The sequence below is a fragment of the Trifolium pratense genome, linkage group LG5 (assembly GCF_020283565.1).
Source record: "Trifolium pratense cultivar HEN17-A07 linkage group LG5, ARS_RC_1.1, whole genome shotgun sequence".
Lineage (NCBI taxonomy): Eukaryota > Viridiplantae > Streptophyta > Magnoliopsida > Fabales > Fabaceae > Trifolium > Trifolium pratense.
Window position 1 is genome coordinate 36,575,200 of NC_060063.1, and position 16,020 is coordinate 36,591,219.

The window sequence follows — 16,020 nt, forward strand, 5'->3', positions numbered from 1 at the left end:
CGAACTCCAATCATGAAATCCGACACAAACAATTTCGATATTTCTGATACTTAAGCTAGAATTTAGGAACATTATCTTAATTTACTACACACAAATATACTGTATATTGCTAGGATAGATTAAAGGTTGCCTACCTCATTATTCTCTAGCTAATCAATTACCTTAATTTACTATACAAGAAATTCGTTTTGCACGGGTTAATAATATTGTAACTCTCTAGCTTTCTTCTAGAATAATTTTTCTCCTCAAAACAAAACAAAGATTCTCAAAAGTGGGGTAGCAACTAGCAATACTTTGGACTACACAAATTGTTAATGGAATACTCCCCCATCTCACTCCCCATTCCAACTAAGACCAAGGCACATGAAATTTAACACCCACAACATCCTTTCAAATGTACACATACTTTGCTCATAACTCTTCCCAACTATATATTCTTCTTACTTGTATTTTAAAGGTGTACTACTTCGTCCCAAAATATAAGCAAAAATGAGTCAAAGAAACTTGATGTATTTGGTTAAAGATTTGGACCAAATACATTCACTTTTGTTGACTAATTTTTGCTTATATTTTGGGACGGAGGGAGTATGTATTATAAATCTCAAAAAAATAGTTTTACAGTAGATTTTTACTTTTGTTAAAAAAAAGTAGTTTTTTACTCTCATTTTTTAACAAACTATAATTATTTTTAGTAAATACTATTAAAATATAATATTTTTTTGCACTTTTTACGTAATTTATTTTTTATTTAAAGTAGTAATAATCTACTTTTAAATTTCAAAGATATAAGAAATGTACGTTAAAATTGATACTTACATATTATTTATCAACAAACTCTTTCCTTCGCCGACAGTGAATTTTGAACTACACTAGTGGAGAGTATCAATTATATCCTTATAATTGGAACAATTTTGGTTATAAAAAAAATTAAAATTGAGAGCATTCTCACCCATCATTTCATTTATAAATACCCCATTCACCCATCCCCCAACTATCATTGCACACTCACCTCAACACCTTAAGAAACAAACAACACAAACTTTGTTCTTCTTTCTTCTCTCTTGCTCATCTTGAATACTTATCCAAGAATGTCTGGGGTTTGGGTGTTCAAGAATGGCGTGGTACGACTAGTGGACGGTGCGGAGGCCATGGAGGGTGGCCGAGGGTCAGGTGGACGGCGCAAGGTGCTTGTTCACACCGCAAGCAATGAGATCATTACATCTTATGCGGTCTTAGAGCGAAAGCTTTATTCGCTAGGATGGGAGCGTTACTATGATGACCCTGACTTGCTTCAATACCACAAACGCTCCACCGTTCATCTTATCTCCCTCCCTATGGATTTCAATAGGTTCAAATCCATGCACATGTATGACATAGTTGTGAAGAACAAGAACTCCTTTGAAGTTAGGGACATGATGATGTAGGCCAAGAAATTAAAAACAACTAATCTCTATGCATGACCTTGTAATTTGGATTCTTGGTTTTGCTTCTAAGTCGTATGTGTGTTGGTTTGATTTTTGATTAGTGTGACTTAACATGATTTAGTCACATTAATTTGTGTATTTTGTGCACAGGTTTGGGTTTTGATTACTATATTTTGTAACATAGAGGCACGTTTTGTTTGTGTTTTCGAGTGGCTGTGATTTGTGTTGGGGTGCTGTAGATATAAAGTTTGGAGTTTTTCACAATTTAACTTGTGTTTGCGGGTGCCATCCTTCAAAAAAAAAAAAAAAAAAACTTGTGTGTCAATATTTTACATTTTTGCACTTTTTACTTGTGTGTGCCAATATTCACATTTTTGCACTTTTACTTAAGACGTTTTATTTGAAAGATAGAAGTATGAGAGAAGTTTTAAAAAAAATTCAAAGAGAGAATAATTGTGTAGAAATGAATGGAAAGTGATGAATATATGAAGTTGGAGAAATTTTTTATTTTTTTTTAACCACAAAAGAATTGGATGGGTAAATAAGAACAAATAGTACTATCACCACAATTTGGGATTACGTACAAGAGGTACTAGACCCAAGCCACACTAGCCACACTAGTGAAAACTAGAATTAAAACTCTAATGATAACAAATGAGACTATCTCAAAAAGCAATCCAATGGGTTAATGTTCAATTCATAAGTGTTGGGCGAAAAAATTGTTGGCAGCTCAATTCGCCAAGAACAGATTCGTCAACTTTTTTCCTTCCAACTTCTTTTTTTTTTTTTTTTTATAAAAAAATCGTTTAACTTGTTGGGCGGTCCAACCGCCAAGTAGAGTTGTTGTCAATGTTTTTTTCCTAAACCAGATCCATTTGTTGGCGGCTCAAATCGTCTAGAAATTTTATTTCATTTATTTTCTAATTAGAATATATATGTTGAGGAATATTCTTACTTGTTGAAGGCTTAAACCCTCAACAATTTATTAAGGACTTTAGTGCTCAACAAGTTTTGTTAGAAAATTAGGTTTTTCTTGTAGTGATAGTTTTGTTGTTGTTGTTGTTGTTAGTAATAATATATTAAATTTTTCACTTTAGATTTAATTTGTAATATTTTAGTAGAATTTAGGTAGAATTACCTGGTTCTACGAAAATTAGTTCAATTGAAGACAAGTCAAAAGTTTGAAGAAAAAAAAAATAAAACCAGGTGACAATTGCTGAAAAAACCTAAGGGGCGCTTTTGTCGATATCGCCTGACGATATACCTTCATCGCCCCACGATTTGGGCCTATCAAGGATCCGTCACATTTGCAAACATATTTAAGGGAAACCAGGCCACAAGGATTGAGATATTGAATTTTAGAGATCATAAACGGCAAGGAACATCTCAAAGGTCAATGAACTCAGTTGTCATCATATGAAGCACTAATGATCTGCTATTCATGTATAATTCTCAAAACTCTGTCGTTATGATTGTTATGGGCAAGGGCGGATCTTCTCAGAAGCAGAAAGGTGCCGCGGCATCCCTCAAATTTATTTTTTATTTCATAAATATATGTATTTTTATATAGTAGGAACATTAAAATCTGTATATAGACTATTTGATTCCAATATCTTTTAGATTGCGTGGGACAGCCTAGTGGTAGAGAGAGTGTTATCACAATAAACCCTAGATCACCAGTACAACACCCTGTGGTCCCATTGTTAATTTTTATTATTTTTTTTAGGGTCATGCTAACCGGTGCCCCCGGGGCACTGGTTAAGGAAACCAAAAAAAGAAATTTTAAAATTAAAAATAACACTTTTTAGACTTTCGAGGCGTTGACTGCACAAATTTCAATATGATATTACTATATTTGGTTCCTTAAACAGTGCCCCGGGAGCACTGTTTAGCATTTTCCTTTTTTTTTTATTATTTTCATATAATTTATTTTCATATAATATTTTAAGCAAGATCCGTCATTGTAGATAGTTGAATTCCCTCACTTAATAGAAAATGATAGTTGAATTTTTTTGACACAGTTCTTATTTTGTGAAACCTATATTATTCCTTAATAATTTTGAGATATTTATTTAATAACTAACAAGAACAAGTCAGATAAGTAAATTTATATTGACAACTCATTTTTAACAAACTTTTACTTTATATTCATGTGATTTGTTCTCATTGGTTGTTGCATAAATTTTCCAAAATTATCTAGGGGTAAAAAAACTTTTTTTTATGGTGATACGGATTTGGTAACGAATTTAGACATATTACAATTCATTTCCAAATTAAAATTTAAATCTATAACATTTTATTTAGAGTAGAATATGTAAATGTATTTTCCTTAGTGAACCAAATTATTTACGATTCTTGGTTTTAGTTTATAGGTTGCATAGGGAGCAATGCTAGTTTTGTTTTTTCTGATTGGTGTAACAATCCCCTAGTTTGCTTCCAACGCATCTAAGTTGATTTTCTTTGAATGGTAAAGGTTGAGTACCTCTTGTACTCCTTATCATTCAAATATTTGCTAATTTAAAAAAACAATAAAAAAATAAAAACCATATTATTAAAGGGAACATAAAACTAACAACAAAAATGTTAATATTTAGAATCCTAACACAAATGACAGCCACTGAAGCACAAACTCTATATTACATACTATATATAGTAATAAAAACACAAATCTATGCACAAAATACACAGATTAATGCATGCGACTGTATCATGCTAAGTCACACTACTAAAAAAGAAAAAGAAAAAACACTACCAAACATAGAATCCAAATTACAAGGTCATGCATAGGGATAATTTGTTGGCCTACATCATCATGTCCCTAACTTCAAAGGAGTGCTTGTTCTTCACAACTATGTCATACATGTGCATGGATTTGAACCTATTGAAATCCATAGGAAGGGAGATAAGATCAATGGTGGAGTGTTTGTGGAACTGAAGGAGGTCAGGGTCATCGTAGTAACGTTCCCATCCTAGCGAATAAAGCTTTCGCTCTAAAACCACGTAAGAAGTGATGATCTCGTTGCTTGCGGTGTGAACAAGCACCTTGCGCCGTCCACCTGACCCTTGGCGACAACCTTCCATTGCCTCCACGCCATCTACTAGCCTCATTACGCCATTCGGATTGAAAACCCAAACCCCGGACATTCTTAGATTATAGTACAATATGAAGCAAGCAAGAAAGAAAGAAACAAGAACAAAATGTGTGTTGTGGTTTAAGGTTTTGTGAGGTGGTTATAGATGAGTGTGCAATGATAGTTGGGGATGGGTGAATGGGGTATTTATATAATGAAATGATGATTGAGAATACTCTCAATTTTAATATTTTTATTTACATAATATAGTCAAAATTGTTCCCATTGATAAGGATTTAGCATTTGGATGTGAGTACAGCTAAAGTGGGCCTTAGATGGGGTTATGAGCATGTACATTTGAAGAAAGGATGCCCTGATGTTAAATTTCATGTGCATTGGTCTTAATCAGAATGGAGGAGGGAGATGGGGAGGGTGAGGGGTTCTTGATTCCAAAGTATTGTTAGCCCACTTTAGAGAATCTTTGTTTTGTTTTGTTTTGAGGAGAGAATAACTTATTCTAAAACAAAAGATTGAGACAACTTTATATATCTTTCCATTTAATTATGGTTTAGATTTAAATTTAAATTTGAAAAAATTGGTAGTTATAACTTAAGTGTAAATTTATACCAAAACCTTTAACAAAAATGTGAATATATATTTAGCACACACTAGTTAAATTGAAAAAAAAATTATTCACTTAGATGAGATGGCACAGGCTCCTTCTAGCATAACTAAGGCCACAAGCTTGATCTTTAGCTTAGACATGTAACAGCATTAAAAAATTTCGGGAGAGTTTTTTCCACCATATTTGGATCCTACATGACTCGAGAGATTGATCTCTGTACAATATACTTGGTTTATGATAAAAAAATATTGCACCTTGAAATTGATTGCTAGTATTAAGCTCCTTCAATTATAGTATACATTCAAAAATGCTTGTTCAAAAAAAACATTCAAAAAAAATTGTCAAGCAATCTAGAGACTAGATTTTTTAAAGTGAATAAGTAGGGGTACTAGGGTTCGAACCCTGCTCCCTACATATTACATAACATGTCCATGCCAACTGAGTTATACTCATGGAGACTATTTAAATATAAATTTTAAGAAACATAAACTGTGCTGGAAAAATATAAGTTTGTCCAGCATAAAATCCAACCAAAATTTGTGAAAATTATAATTATGCTATGATATACTCCCTCCGTCCCATTTTATAAGACCTCATTTGACTAAATGCACTATTTCTATGTCATGTTTTGACCGTATTTTTCTAAAAATATATAAATGTAAATATTATCATATAAGATCTTGTTTAATTTGTTTTGACGAGTATTTTCAAAATATCAAATTTCTATAATTTTTACTAATATACAATTAAAGATATTCGTAATCAAAATTAAGTATTGGTGTGCGTACAGTGGTCAAATAATCCTTATATTTTGGGACGGAGGGAGTAATATAAATGTACATATAAAATTCGATAATGTCTCATCAAAGTCCAACTCAACTAATAATACTAATATTATTAGGTTGAACATTTTTACGTGGATTCAAATCCAAAATTTGACGGTTGTGTTTCAGCATGATTCTAAACACTATTTCTACTAAAAACAATCAATGGATGTTGAAAATTTTGGGTCCCAAAAGCTTGATATGGAGGCTTTCTTTATGTGATTTTTGCACAAAGTGCCAACATTATCAAACTTTGCAAATTGATACCTATAAATTTTAGAAAAAAATTGCAAATTAGTCCCTAGTTCTCATATTTTGAAATTGGTCCTTTGCACAATTGAAGCATTTGAATTGTCATGATCCTAAGCTTAGGGGTCAATTTTTCATCTTAAAATCACATTGAAATCATGGTCATTATAAGGCATATTATGTGGGTATTGTTCAACATCATTGGTGTTGGGTTAAAGAGAATGTGCGTCCTAAAGCCCTACCTTTTCGGCTCAATATCTAACTTTGTTTTGATTAGGTTGGAATTTACCTCTACTTCCTATTTCCTCTCAAGTTTTTGTGTCTGACTTTTCTTAAATCTTCTAAAATTGTACGCATATAAAAATAGGCTATGTATCCGATCAAACTCTGATTTTGAATTCACCTAAGACATAGGAGTATTATTATTAGGGTAAATTGAATCAGATGAGTTCTCCTTCCCTCAAAGTTTTCATGCTCTGAAGTCTGAATCTAAAAAAGTTAATATGAAATCAAATTTAATTTCACTACAAATCTCATCGAAACAATCTTCTCTGACTGAGGTGGATCTAGATAACATCTGCAAAATGTAAAAAAACATTGAATCAGATGCTTTCTTTCACTAGTTTCACCCCCTTTCTCATTATGCAATTATTTTTTAGATCTTCATCATCTTTTCTCTTTCATAACTTTACAACCCCTTTAACTAGATTGATTATTTGTAAAACAATTTAATATTTTTTCCTTCTTTTTTGCATGCACGATGGATAAAATTTCAATTTTTAATATTTGTATGATATTTTTATCTTTTATGATTGTTTAAAGGGGTTGTGCTGTTTCGTGATTTTTGAACTTAGGTTGCTCTACAATGAGATTTAGCATTGATTTGTTTTTTTGGGGTCAAATGGGTGCTTTTGGAGAATGAATATCAACAGAGTGCATAGGGGAATGAAACCTCTCCAATGTGATTTTCACGGGAGGGATTAATGTCTTTATCTTGACCTTCCATTCCTTTTTTTACATCATAGTCAATTTACAACAAAAAAAAAACATGTGGTTAGGATTTCACTTGATTCACTTTCCAATGGTGAGGATCCTCTCCCGAGTGCACAGGGAGTTAACGGAGAGATTGAACAGTATTAAAGTGTAAGGGAGTATTTGTCAATTTAATAACAAAATAAGGGAGGTTAGTGTTTAGTTAAAAACTAGAGGAAGAGGGGGTGTTTGTGTTATTTAAGAAGATCTCAGGGAAGGTTAGTGTAATTTGCCATTATTATTATTATTATTATTTTTTTTTTTTTTTTTGAAAACTTGATATCCGGCTCTAAGACCGACTAATCCAAGAGGACCAATCCCACCACCCATTTGCGGGGGCCCATTTAAAGCCAGAATTTTTTTGCTCTGTATGGACTTAGCCCACCGAAATTGGCAACAGGGGGAATCGAACCTAAAACCTTGAGAGGAGCATACTCCAAGGGCTCAAGCCAACACCACTAGACCAACCCCAAGTGGGTTTACCCTTATTATTATTGAAACTGGTCTTAACTATTTTGTTAGTTCATCGTAATATTGGGAAAACAACTTTAATTTAATACCGCATTTACGAAATTGTGACAGGAAAGAGATTTGAATTATGACCTCATCCACTTTAATCAATTGACATCCACCAATTTACTTTATTGTTTGATAAACTCAAATATATGTTCAGCATATCCCTGCTAAAATGTTATGTTAAACTGTAAGAATTAAAATTAGGGATCGATGTATTATATGAATTAGAACACGCTTACTTGATGAGATGAGAATCATAATCAACAATAGTTGTCGTTACCGGAATCACCGATGTATTAGACAAGGTCTACCTTTGACTGATCACATGCTCCAGGATTTGAGATTCTCAATGGGGCAAACCACAAACGAGCGTACAGTCAGAATGACAATGTATTGTTTGCGTGATAACGTGATGAAAAAGGGGACATAGCCTATTTATTTGTAAGATAACAACCCTAGCCATACCACCTATCATGTACACTAGAAGTTGGGCTTACATTTTGTTTCTACAGAAATCAGAATTTGTGTCAAAATCCCAGTATTCTTGATCACAATTATCTGTCTAAGCATCATGAAATGGATCACAACAACAACAATCCGTTTTTATTAAAATCAAAACCTACAATATATTGCAGCCCAAAAAATATTCGAAAATATTCTAACATGTAAAATGAAACAGACTGTGTGTAATTGTATATTCGAAAAGTCATGCATAACAATGTGATGTCTCATAGGTATCATGATGTGTTGGAACATGATGAAGAATTGGAGGAAACTTGGTATTGAAGTAAACACATTGTGTTAGAACCATGTATAGTGTGAATTGAAAAAAGACTCTTTGAGTCCCACATTGGAAAGATCACACTACTTGGTAGTGTTTATATACCACAAAGTGGCAACCAAGGGTGTGCCCTTGGGGTACCCACTTTTGTAAGAAAGGGAGACCACACACAATGTCGAATATCACACACGCGCGCGCGCGCCGCCGCCGTCCGTCCGTTCGGGCCGGGCCGGGCTTGGGTGATATATTAATTTTTTAATACTGAGACAAAGAAATATTTGAATTTAAATTTCTTTAATTCGTCTCCCTTAAGTCGCACATGTTAAATGTGCTTAGACCAAGTCTGAAACAGATTTTCAAATCTGTTAACGGTCAAATACGTGGCCTATTTTTTCTCCCACGTTTTTTCATTTGACTGAGCAATTTCAGCTCCTGAAAATCCTCTGATTCCAGCTCCCTACTTGCCTATAAATACCTCTTCATTTCTTCAGTTTTTACTCACTTTTCTTTTTCTCTGCATTCTGAGAAACTGCTTTCTTTCTTCTCTATTTTTTCTTCTTCGTTAAATTTTTGTTGTTTCAATATTTGAACGGTTGTAAACCGTAGAATTGATATTCGTATATCAATTAGAGTGGCTCGAATTTTCGAACCATATTTGGTGTAATTCTGTTCGATCACTGCAGTGCAGTAGTGCTTCGGTATTTTCATTGAAAACGGCTGTTTTATTCTGGGGACTTCGCGGTTGATATACTACAGTGCACTTCTTCGAGTAGTTCCGCGAAACGTCTTAAAGAAAGCGACCTAGTACACGACTCAGCCAATAATTTGTTTCGTTGCCAATTTTAGAAAAAAAATCGTTTTTCTGTTTTTAAAAGTCAGTAAACCGTTTTACAACAATTTTAAGACGTTTCGAAAATATCATGGCAAACGAAGAGATTATTGGTAATTCATCTGTCGGTGCTACCGAAAGGCCGTTTAAGTTTGAGGGTAACCATTTCAAACGTTGGCAGCAAAAAATGTTTTTCTTCCTAACTCTTAAAAAATGTGCCTACGTTTTGAAACAGCCCATTCCTGTGGTTCCTGCTGATGCTTCGACTTCAGGAACTAATGAACAGACCGTTCAGACCGTTAACACCAACGATGATGCTGTATCTGCCGAAAAAGACAAAGGCAAGGCCACGGCAGAACAACTTAAAGAGAAAGCGCTGCAACTAGAAATAGATAGGCAGCTCTGGATTGATAATGATTATGTTTGCAAAAACTATATCATTATTGGAAGATGATCTGTATGATTATTACAGAACTTATAATACAACCAGTGATGTGTGGGAGGCTCTGAGTAAGAAGTATGATACTGAGGAAGCTGGTGTGAAGAAGTATGCTGTGAGCAGGTATTTGAAATACCAGATGGTTGATGAGAGGTCGGTGGAAGTGCAGTCACATGAACTGCAAAAGATTGCTCATGAGATAATAACCGAAGGTATGCCTTTACATGAGCAGTTTCAGATTTCTGTTATTATTGATAAGCTTCCCCCTAGTTGGAAAGACTTTAAGAATCAGCTCCGTCATAAGACAAAGGAGTTTTCCATCGAAGGTCTGATTACCCGTCTTCGTATAGAAGAAGAATCTCGGAAACAAGATATGAAAGAGGAAGAAAAGATATTGGTTGTTTCTAACACCAATAAAAAGAAATTCGGTGCAGCTCTGAAGCCTACGGGCAAACCTTTGAAAAATCAGAATCAGAGCCGCATTCAAAACCGAGTTAAGAATGGTAACCCGATTAGGGGCCATATTGCTAAGCAACAGCAGCAACAACCACCTCCTAGAAATGACGCTGTTGAGCCATTTTATTGCTTCAATTGCTGGAAAACATGTCATATGTCAAAGAAGTGCAGAAATCCAAAGAGGCCTAAACCGGCTAATCTTGCACATATTAATGTGAATGTGGCTGATGAGCCATATGCTGCTATGATCACCGAGATTAATATGGTCGGTGGTACTGATGGATGGTGGATAGATACTGGTGCTACCCGCCATGTCTGTTATGATCGTGCTATGTTTAAAACATACACGAATGCTGAAAATAAGAAGGTGCAGATGGGTAATGCTCACACCTCTGATGTTGCTGGTATTGGAGATGTTGTTCTGAAGTTCACCTCTGGAAAGACTCTTATCTTGAAGGAAGTCCTTCATGTTCCTGAGATGAAGAAGAATCTTGTTTCTGGTTTCCTCTTGAATAAGGATGGGTTTAATCAAACTATTGGGGCTGATATGTACACCATCACTAAGAATGGTATTTTTATTGGGAAAGGGTACGCCTCTGATGGCATGTTTAAACTCAATGTTGAATTTAATGTTATGAATAAAATTTCTCCTTCTGTTTACTCTTTGTGTGATTTTAATATTTGACATTCTAGACTTTGTCATGTTAATAAACGCTCAATTTTGAATATTAGTAACTTAGGATTAATTCCTAAATTTAGTTTTAATGACATAGAAAAATGTGAATTTTGTAGTCAAGCAAAAATAACAAAGAGCAAACATAAATCAGTAATACGAGAATCTGAACCAATGGACCTTATACATTATGATATATGTGAACTAGATGGAACCATGACTAGAAATAACAAACGCTATTTTATCACTTTTATTGATGATTGTTCAGATTATACTTTTGTTTATTTAATGAAAAATAAAAGTGATGCTTTTGATATGTTCAAAAATTTTGTGAAAGAAATAGAAAATCAATTTAATACGAAAATCAAGAGACTTCGTAGTGATAGGGGAACCGAATATAATTCTAGTTTATTTAATGATTTTTATAAACAACACGGAATTATACATGAAACGACTGCACCATATTCCCCTGAAATGAATGGTAAAGCAGAAAGAAAGAATAGAACTCTTACTGAATTAGTTGTTGCTATTATGTTAAATTCTGGTGCCGCTAAACATTGGTGGGGGGAAATAATTTTGACTGTCTGCTTTGTTTTGAATAGAATTCCCAAATCTAAAAGAAGCGAATCGGCTTATGAAATATTAAAGAAAAGACAACCAAACTTGTCTTATTTAAGAACTTGGGGATGTCTAGCCTATGTCCGTAAACCGGACCCGAAGCGAGTTAAACTCGCTAGTAGAGCCTATGAATGTGTATTCATTGGTTACGCAGCAAACAGTAAAGCATATAGGTTCTACGACCTAAATGAAAAAGTGATCATAGAATCTAATGATGCAGATTTCTATGAAAATAAATTTCCCTTTAAATCAAGAAATAGTGGGGGCACTGAACAGGATAATATTCCTGAGTCGAGTCACGTACCAGTGATACCAAATGCGGATAGCAATGACGAAGTAGAAAATGAACTTCGTAGAAGCAAACGTGTAAGAGTTGCTAAAGACTATGGTCCGGATTATGCGACCTTTACATTGAATGAAGATCCAACAAATCTTCAAGAAGCCTTGTCATCGATGGATGCAGATCTTTGGCAAGAAGCTATTAATGATGAGATGAATTCTCTAGAATCTAACAAAACATGGCACTTAGTAGACTTACCTCCCGGCTGCAAACCAATTGGTTGCAAATGGATTTTGAAAAAGAAACTAAAACCCGACGGCACGGTTGAAAAATACAAGGCTCGCCTTGTAGCCAAAGGTTTTAGACAAAGAGAAAATATAGATTTCTTCGACACATTTTCACCGGTCACTAGAATAACGTCCATTCGAGTACTTATTTCAATAGCAGCTCTTTATAACTTAATTATACACCAAATGGACGTTAAAACTGCTTTCTTAAATGGTGACTTAGAAGAAGAAATCTATATGGAACAACCCGAAGGGTTTGTTATACATGGACAAGAAACTAAGGTTTGCAAGTTAGATAAATCTCTGTATGGTCTTAAACAAGCTCCGAAACAATGGCATGAAAAGTTTGATAACTTAATGATATTTGAATGGGTTCAGACTCAATGAGAGTGACAAATGCATTTACTATAAATGTGATGGCAACATTTGCACTATAATATGTCTCTATGTAGATGACATGTTGATATTTGGCTCAAACCTTTCTGCCATAAATAATGTGAAATCAATGTTGAGTAACAACTTTGATATGAAAGACCTCGGAGAAGCAAGTGTGATTCTTGGAATAAAAATCACTAGGTCTGAGAAGGGGATATCCCTAGATCAATCACATTATGTGGAAAAGATCCTAAAGAAATACGGTTACTTTAACTGTAAACCTGCCTGCACACCTTATGATCCTAGTGTAAAACTGTTTAAGAACACTGGTGATAGCGTAAGACAAACAGAATATGCGAGCATCATTGGTAGTCTTAGGTATGTCACTGATTGTACTAGACCCGACATCGCCTATGTCGTGGGACTCTTGTGTAGGTTTACCAACAGACCCAGTAATGAGCATTGGCACGCTATAGAGAGAGTCATGAGATACCTGAAAAGGACCATGAATCTCGGATTACACTATCAGAGATTTCCAGCTGTACTTGAAGGGTACAGTGATGCTGATTGGAACACCTTGTCAGATGATTCCAAAGCAACTAGTGGCTTTATATTTAGTATAGCCGGTGGAGCTGTATCATGGAAGTCTAAGAAACAGACCATTTTGGCACAGTCCACTATGGAATCTGAAATGATAGCACTAGCAACTGCTAGTGAAGAAGCAAGCTGGTTGAGATGCTTGTTATCTGAGATTCCCTTATGGGAAAAACCTATGCCTGCTGTCTTGATCCATTGTGATAGTACTGCAGTTATCGCTAAAATTGAGAATCGTTTTTATAACGGTAAAAGACGTCAAATTAGAAGAAAGCACAGCACAGTGAGAGAGCTCATCACTACAGGTGCTGTGAGAGTGGATCATGTACGCACTAATGATAACCTAGCAGATCCTTTGACGAAAGGACTGGCTAGAGAGAAAGTCCAAAATACATCTGTCAAGATGGGACTAATGCCTATGAAGTGAATTACTTATGATGGTAACCCAACCTAAAAGACTGGAGATCCCAAGAATTAGGTTCCAATGGGTAAACAACAAGTTGTGAGTAATATGAGATGAACATGCAAGTTAAGAGGCATGAATCCTGAAATGAGAAAGGTTGAGTTATCAAAACTCTTAATGAAATCTATACTCTATAGGAGTGGAGTACATCAGGAGTACTCTTGATAGAATCACCTATATGAATGTGGAACTGAGGCCGGTTCCTCTGGAGTTTCGAGGCGAATTCCTAGAGCATTCATGAAACTGGGATAGTCGTGCAGGGCCATTAATGCACGGGCCTTAGAATACACCTTAAGAAAGGTTGTGTGCTGGTTTGTGGAAAATCTGAGATAGAGTACCAAGACTAAATGTTACTCTTACTTAATCAGGCTCTTACTGGCTACGTGAAGGTTCCAAGACTTAGCTCACCTTCGCTTATGCACAATCTTACTGAAACGTTTAACGTTATGACTGAAACAACTTTTTTAAATTCAAGTGGGGGATTTTTGGAACATGATGAAGAATTGGAGGAAACTTGGTATTGAAGTAAACACATTGTGTTAGAACCATGTATAGTGTGAATTGAAAAAAGACTCTTTGAGTCCCACATTGGAAAGATCACACTACTTGGTAGTGTTTATATACCACAAAGTGGCAACCAAGGGTGTGCCCTTGGGGTACCCACTTTTGTAAGAAAGGGAGACCACACACAATGTCGAATATCACACACGCGCGCGCGCGCGCCGCCGCCGTCCGTCCGTTCGGTTCGGGCCGGGCCGGGCTTGGGCTTGGGTGATATATTAATTTTTTAATACTGAGAAAAAGAAATATTTGAATTTAAATTTCTTTAATTCGTCTCCCTTAAGTCGCACATGTTAAATGTGCTTAGACCAAGTCTGAAACAGATTTTCAAATCTGTTAACGGTCAAATACGTGGCCTATTTTTTCTCCCACGTTTTTTCATTTGACTGAGCAATTTCAGCTCCTGAAAATCCTCTGATTCCAGCTCCCTACTTGCCTATAAATACCTCTTCATTTCTTTAGTTTTTACTCACTTTTCTTTTTCTCTGCATTCTGAGAAACTGCTTTCTTTCTTCTCTATTTTTTCTTCTTCGTTAAATTTTTGTTGTTTCAATATTTGAACGGTTGTAAACCGTAGAATTGATATTCGTATATCAATTAGAGTGGTTCGAATTTTCGAACCATATTTGGTGTAATTCTGTCCGATCACTGCAGTGCAGTAGTGCTTCGGTATTTTCATTGAAAACGGCTGTTTTATCTTGGGGACTTCGCGGTTGATATACTACAGTGCACTTCTTCGAGTAGTTCCGCGAAACGTCTTAAAGAAAGCGACCTAGTACGCGGCTCAGCCAATAATTTGTTTCGTTGCCAATTTTAGAAAAAAAATCGTTTTTCTATTTTTAAAAGTCATTAAACCGTTTTACAACATGATGTAGTGTTTAAGAGGGTTGGTTTTGCCATCCAACAAAGTCGTTTATCTTTCATTAAAGTGTAATTATCTTAAATATTATTACTAAATTTTTCACCATAAAACAAGTTCAAATTGCACCACATACAAATCTACCTTAAAAGTAGGCTAACAATTAAACTGAAATAGGTCATACGAACGCTTTAGTTGTTGGAGATACATCTTTAGCCGTATGTGGGGGTATATTTCGAGGGCTGCTACTAATGCACTTCAATGTACCTCCATAGTCCCTTGGGGATTTATGAAACTGAGGGCACAATTGCTTCTCATATATATCGCGAAGGCAACCCTTGCACGGACAAGTTAGCTAAACACGGTCGTTCGATGGGTAACTTTGTTTGGTCGGATGATTTACCCTCTATCATTGGAGCTGATTTCATTAGAAATAAGCACGGGCTACCTTGCTATCGTTTTGATTAATTTTCATGTAACTTTCTTTTATGGGGTAAGGCCTAGTCCCCATATTTGTAAATATTTTTTTCTTTTTTATATATATTATGAGATATAAGTATAGGATGAAAATATTTCTCTACAAAAAAAAAAAAAAAGAGGATGAGAATATTTGGGAGTGCCAACATAGTTTGAATGTCCATTATTATTTCCTTAATACTTAGAAGCTCCTAACTTATAAAAAAAACAAAAATCACATCTCTTTGTATAATAAAAAAATAGCTTAATTACATATTTGGTCCCTTATGTTTATTTTAGGTTTTAATTTGGTCCCCTATCTTTAAAAAGTTTCAATTTGGTCCTTTTCGTCAATTTTTTTTTTAAAACGTCGACATATCTAATGAATTTGCGTACATGAACCACTTAGAAGAAATTAACTCAAAATTTAACAAAAAGTTCGAAAAAATTAACTCAAAATTTAACGAAAATGATCAACTTATGTTGAGATCAATAAAGGACCAAATTGAAACCTAAAATAAACATAAGGGACTAAATATGCAGTTAAGTCTAAAAAAAACCTAACATATCTCATACCAACTTTTTGTTGGAGAAATTTACCGTTTTGC

At 34.8% G+C, this 16,020-nt stretch overlaps 2 protein-coding genes across 2 annotated transcripts; one reads left to right on the top strand and one right to left on the bottom strand.

Moving 5' to 3' along the window:
- Positions 1-992: 992 nt before the first annotated feature.
- Positions 993-1,688, top strand: LOC123885081 (flowering-promoting factor 1-like protein 1). The gene has a single exon (XM_045934302.1). It carries the CDS (start codon positions 1,089-1,091, stop codon positions 1,422-1,424), a length of 336 nt encoding a protein of 111 aa, XP_045790258.1. The 5' UTR covers positions 993-1,088; the 3' UTR covers positions 1,425-1,688.
- A 2,344-nt stretch (positions 1,689-4,032) lies between these two features.
- On the bottom strand, positions 4,033-4,668 carry LOC123885303 (flowering-promoting factor 1-like protein 1). Its single transcript, XM_045934581.1, has one exon. The coding sequence runs from the start codon at positions 4,566-4,568 to the stop codon at positions 4,227-4,229; it is 342 nt and encodes a 113-aa protein (XP_045790537.1). The 5' UTR covers positions 4,569-4,668; the 3' UTR covers positions 4,033-4,226.
- Positions 4,669-16,020: the final 11,352 nt, after the last annotated feature.

Coding starts and splice junctions, on each gene's coding strand:
- LOC123885081 (XM_045934302.1), top strand. CDS start 1,089: ATGTCTGGGGTTTGGGTGTTCAAGAATGGCGTGGTACGACTAGTGGAC.
- LOC123885303 (XM_045934581.1), bottom strand. CDS start 4,568: ATGTCCGGGGTTTGGGTTTTCAATCCGAATGGCGTAATGAGGCTAGTA.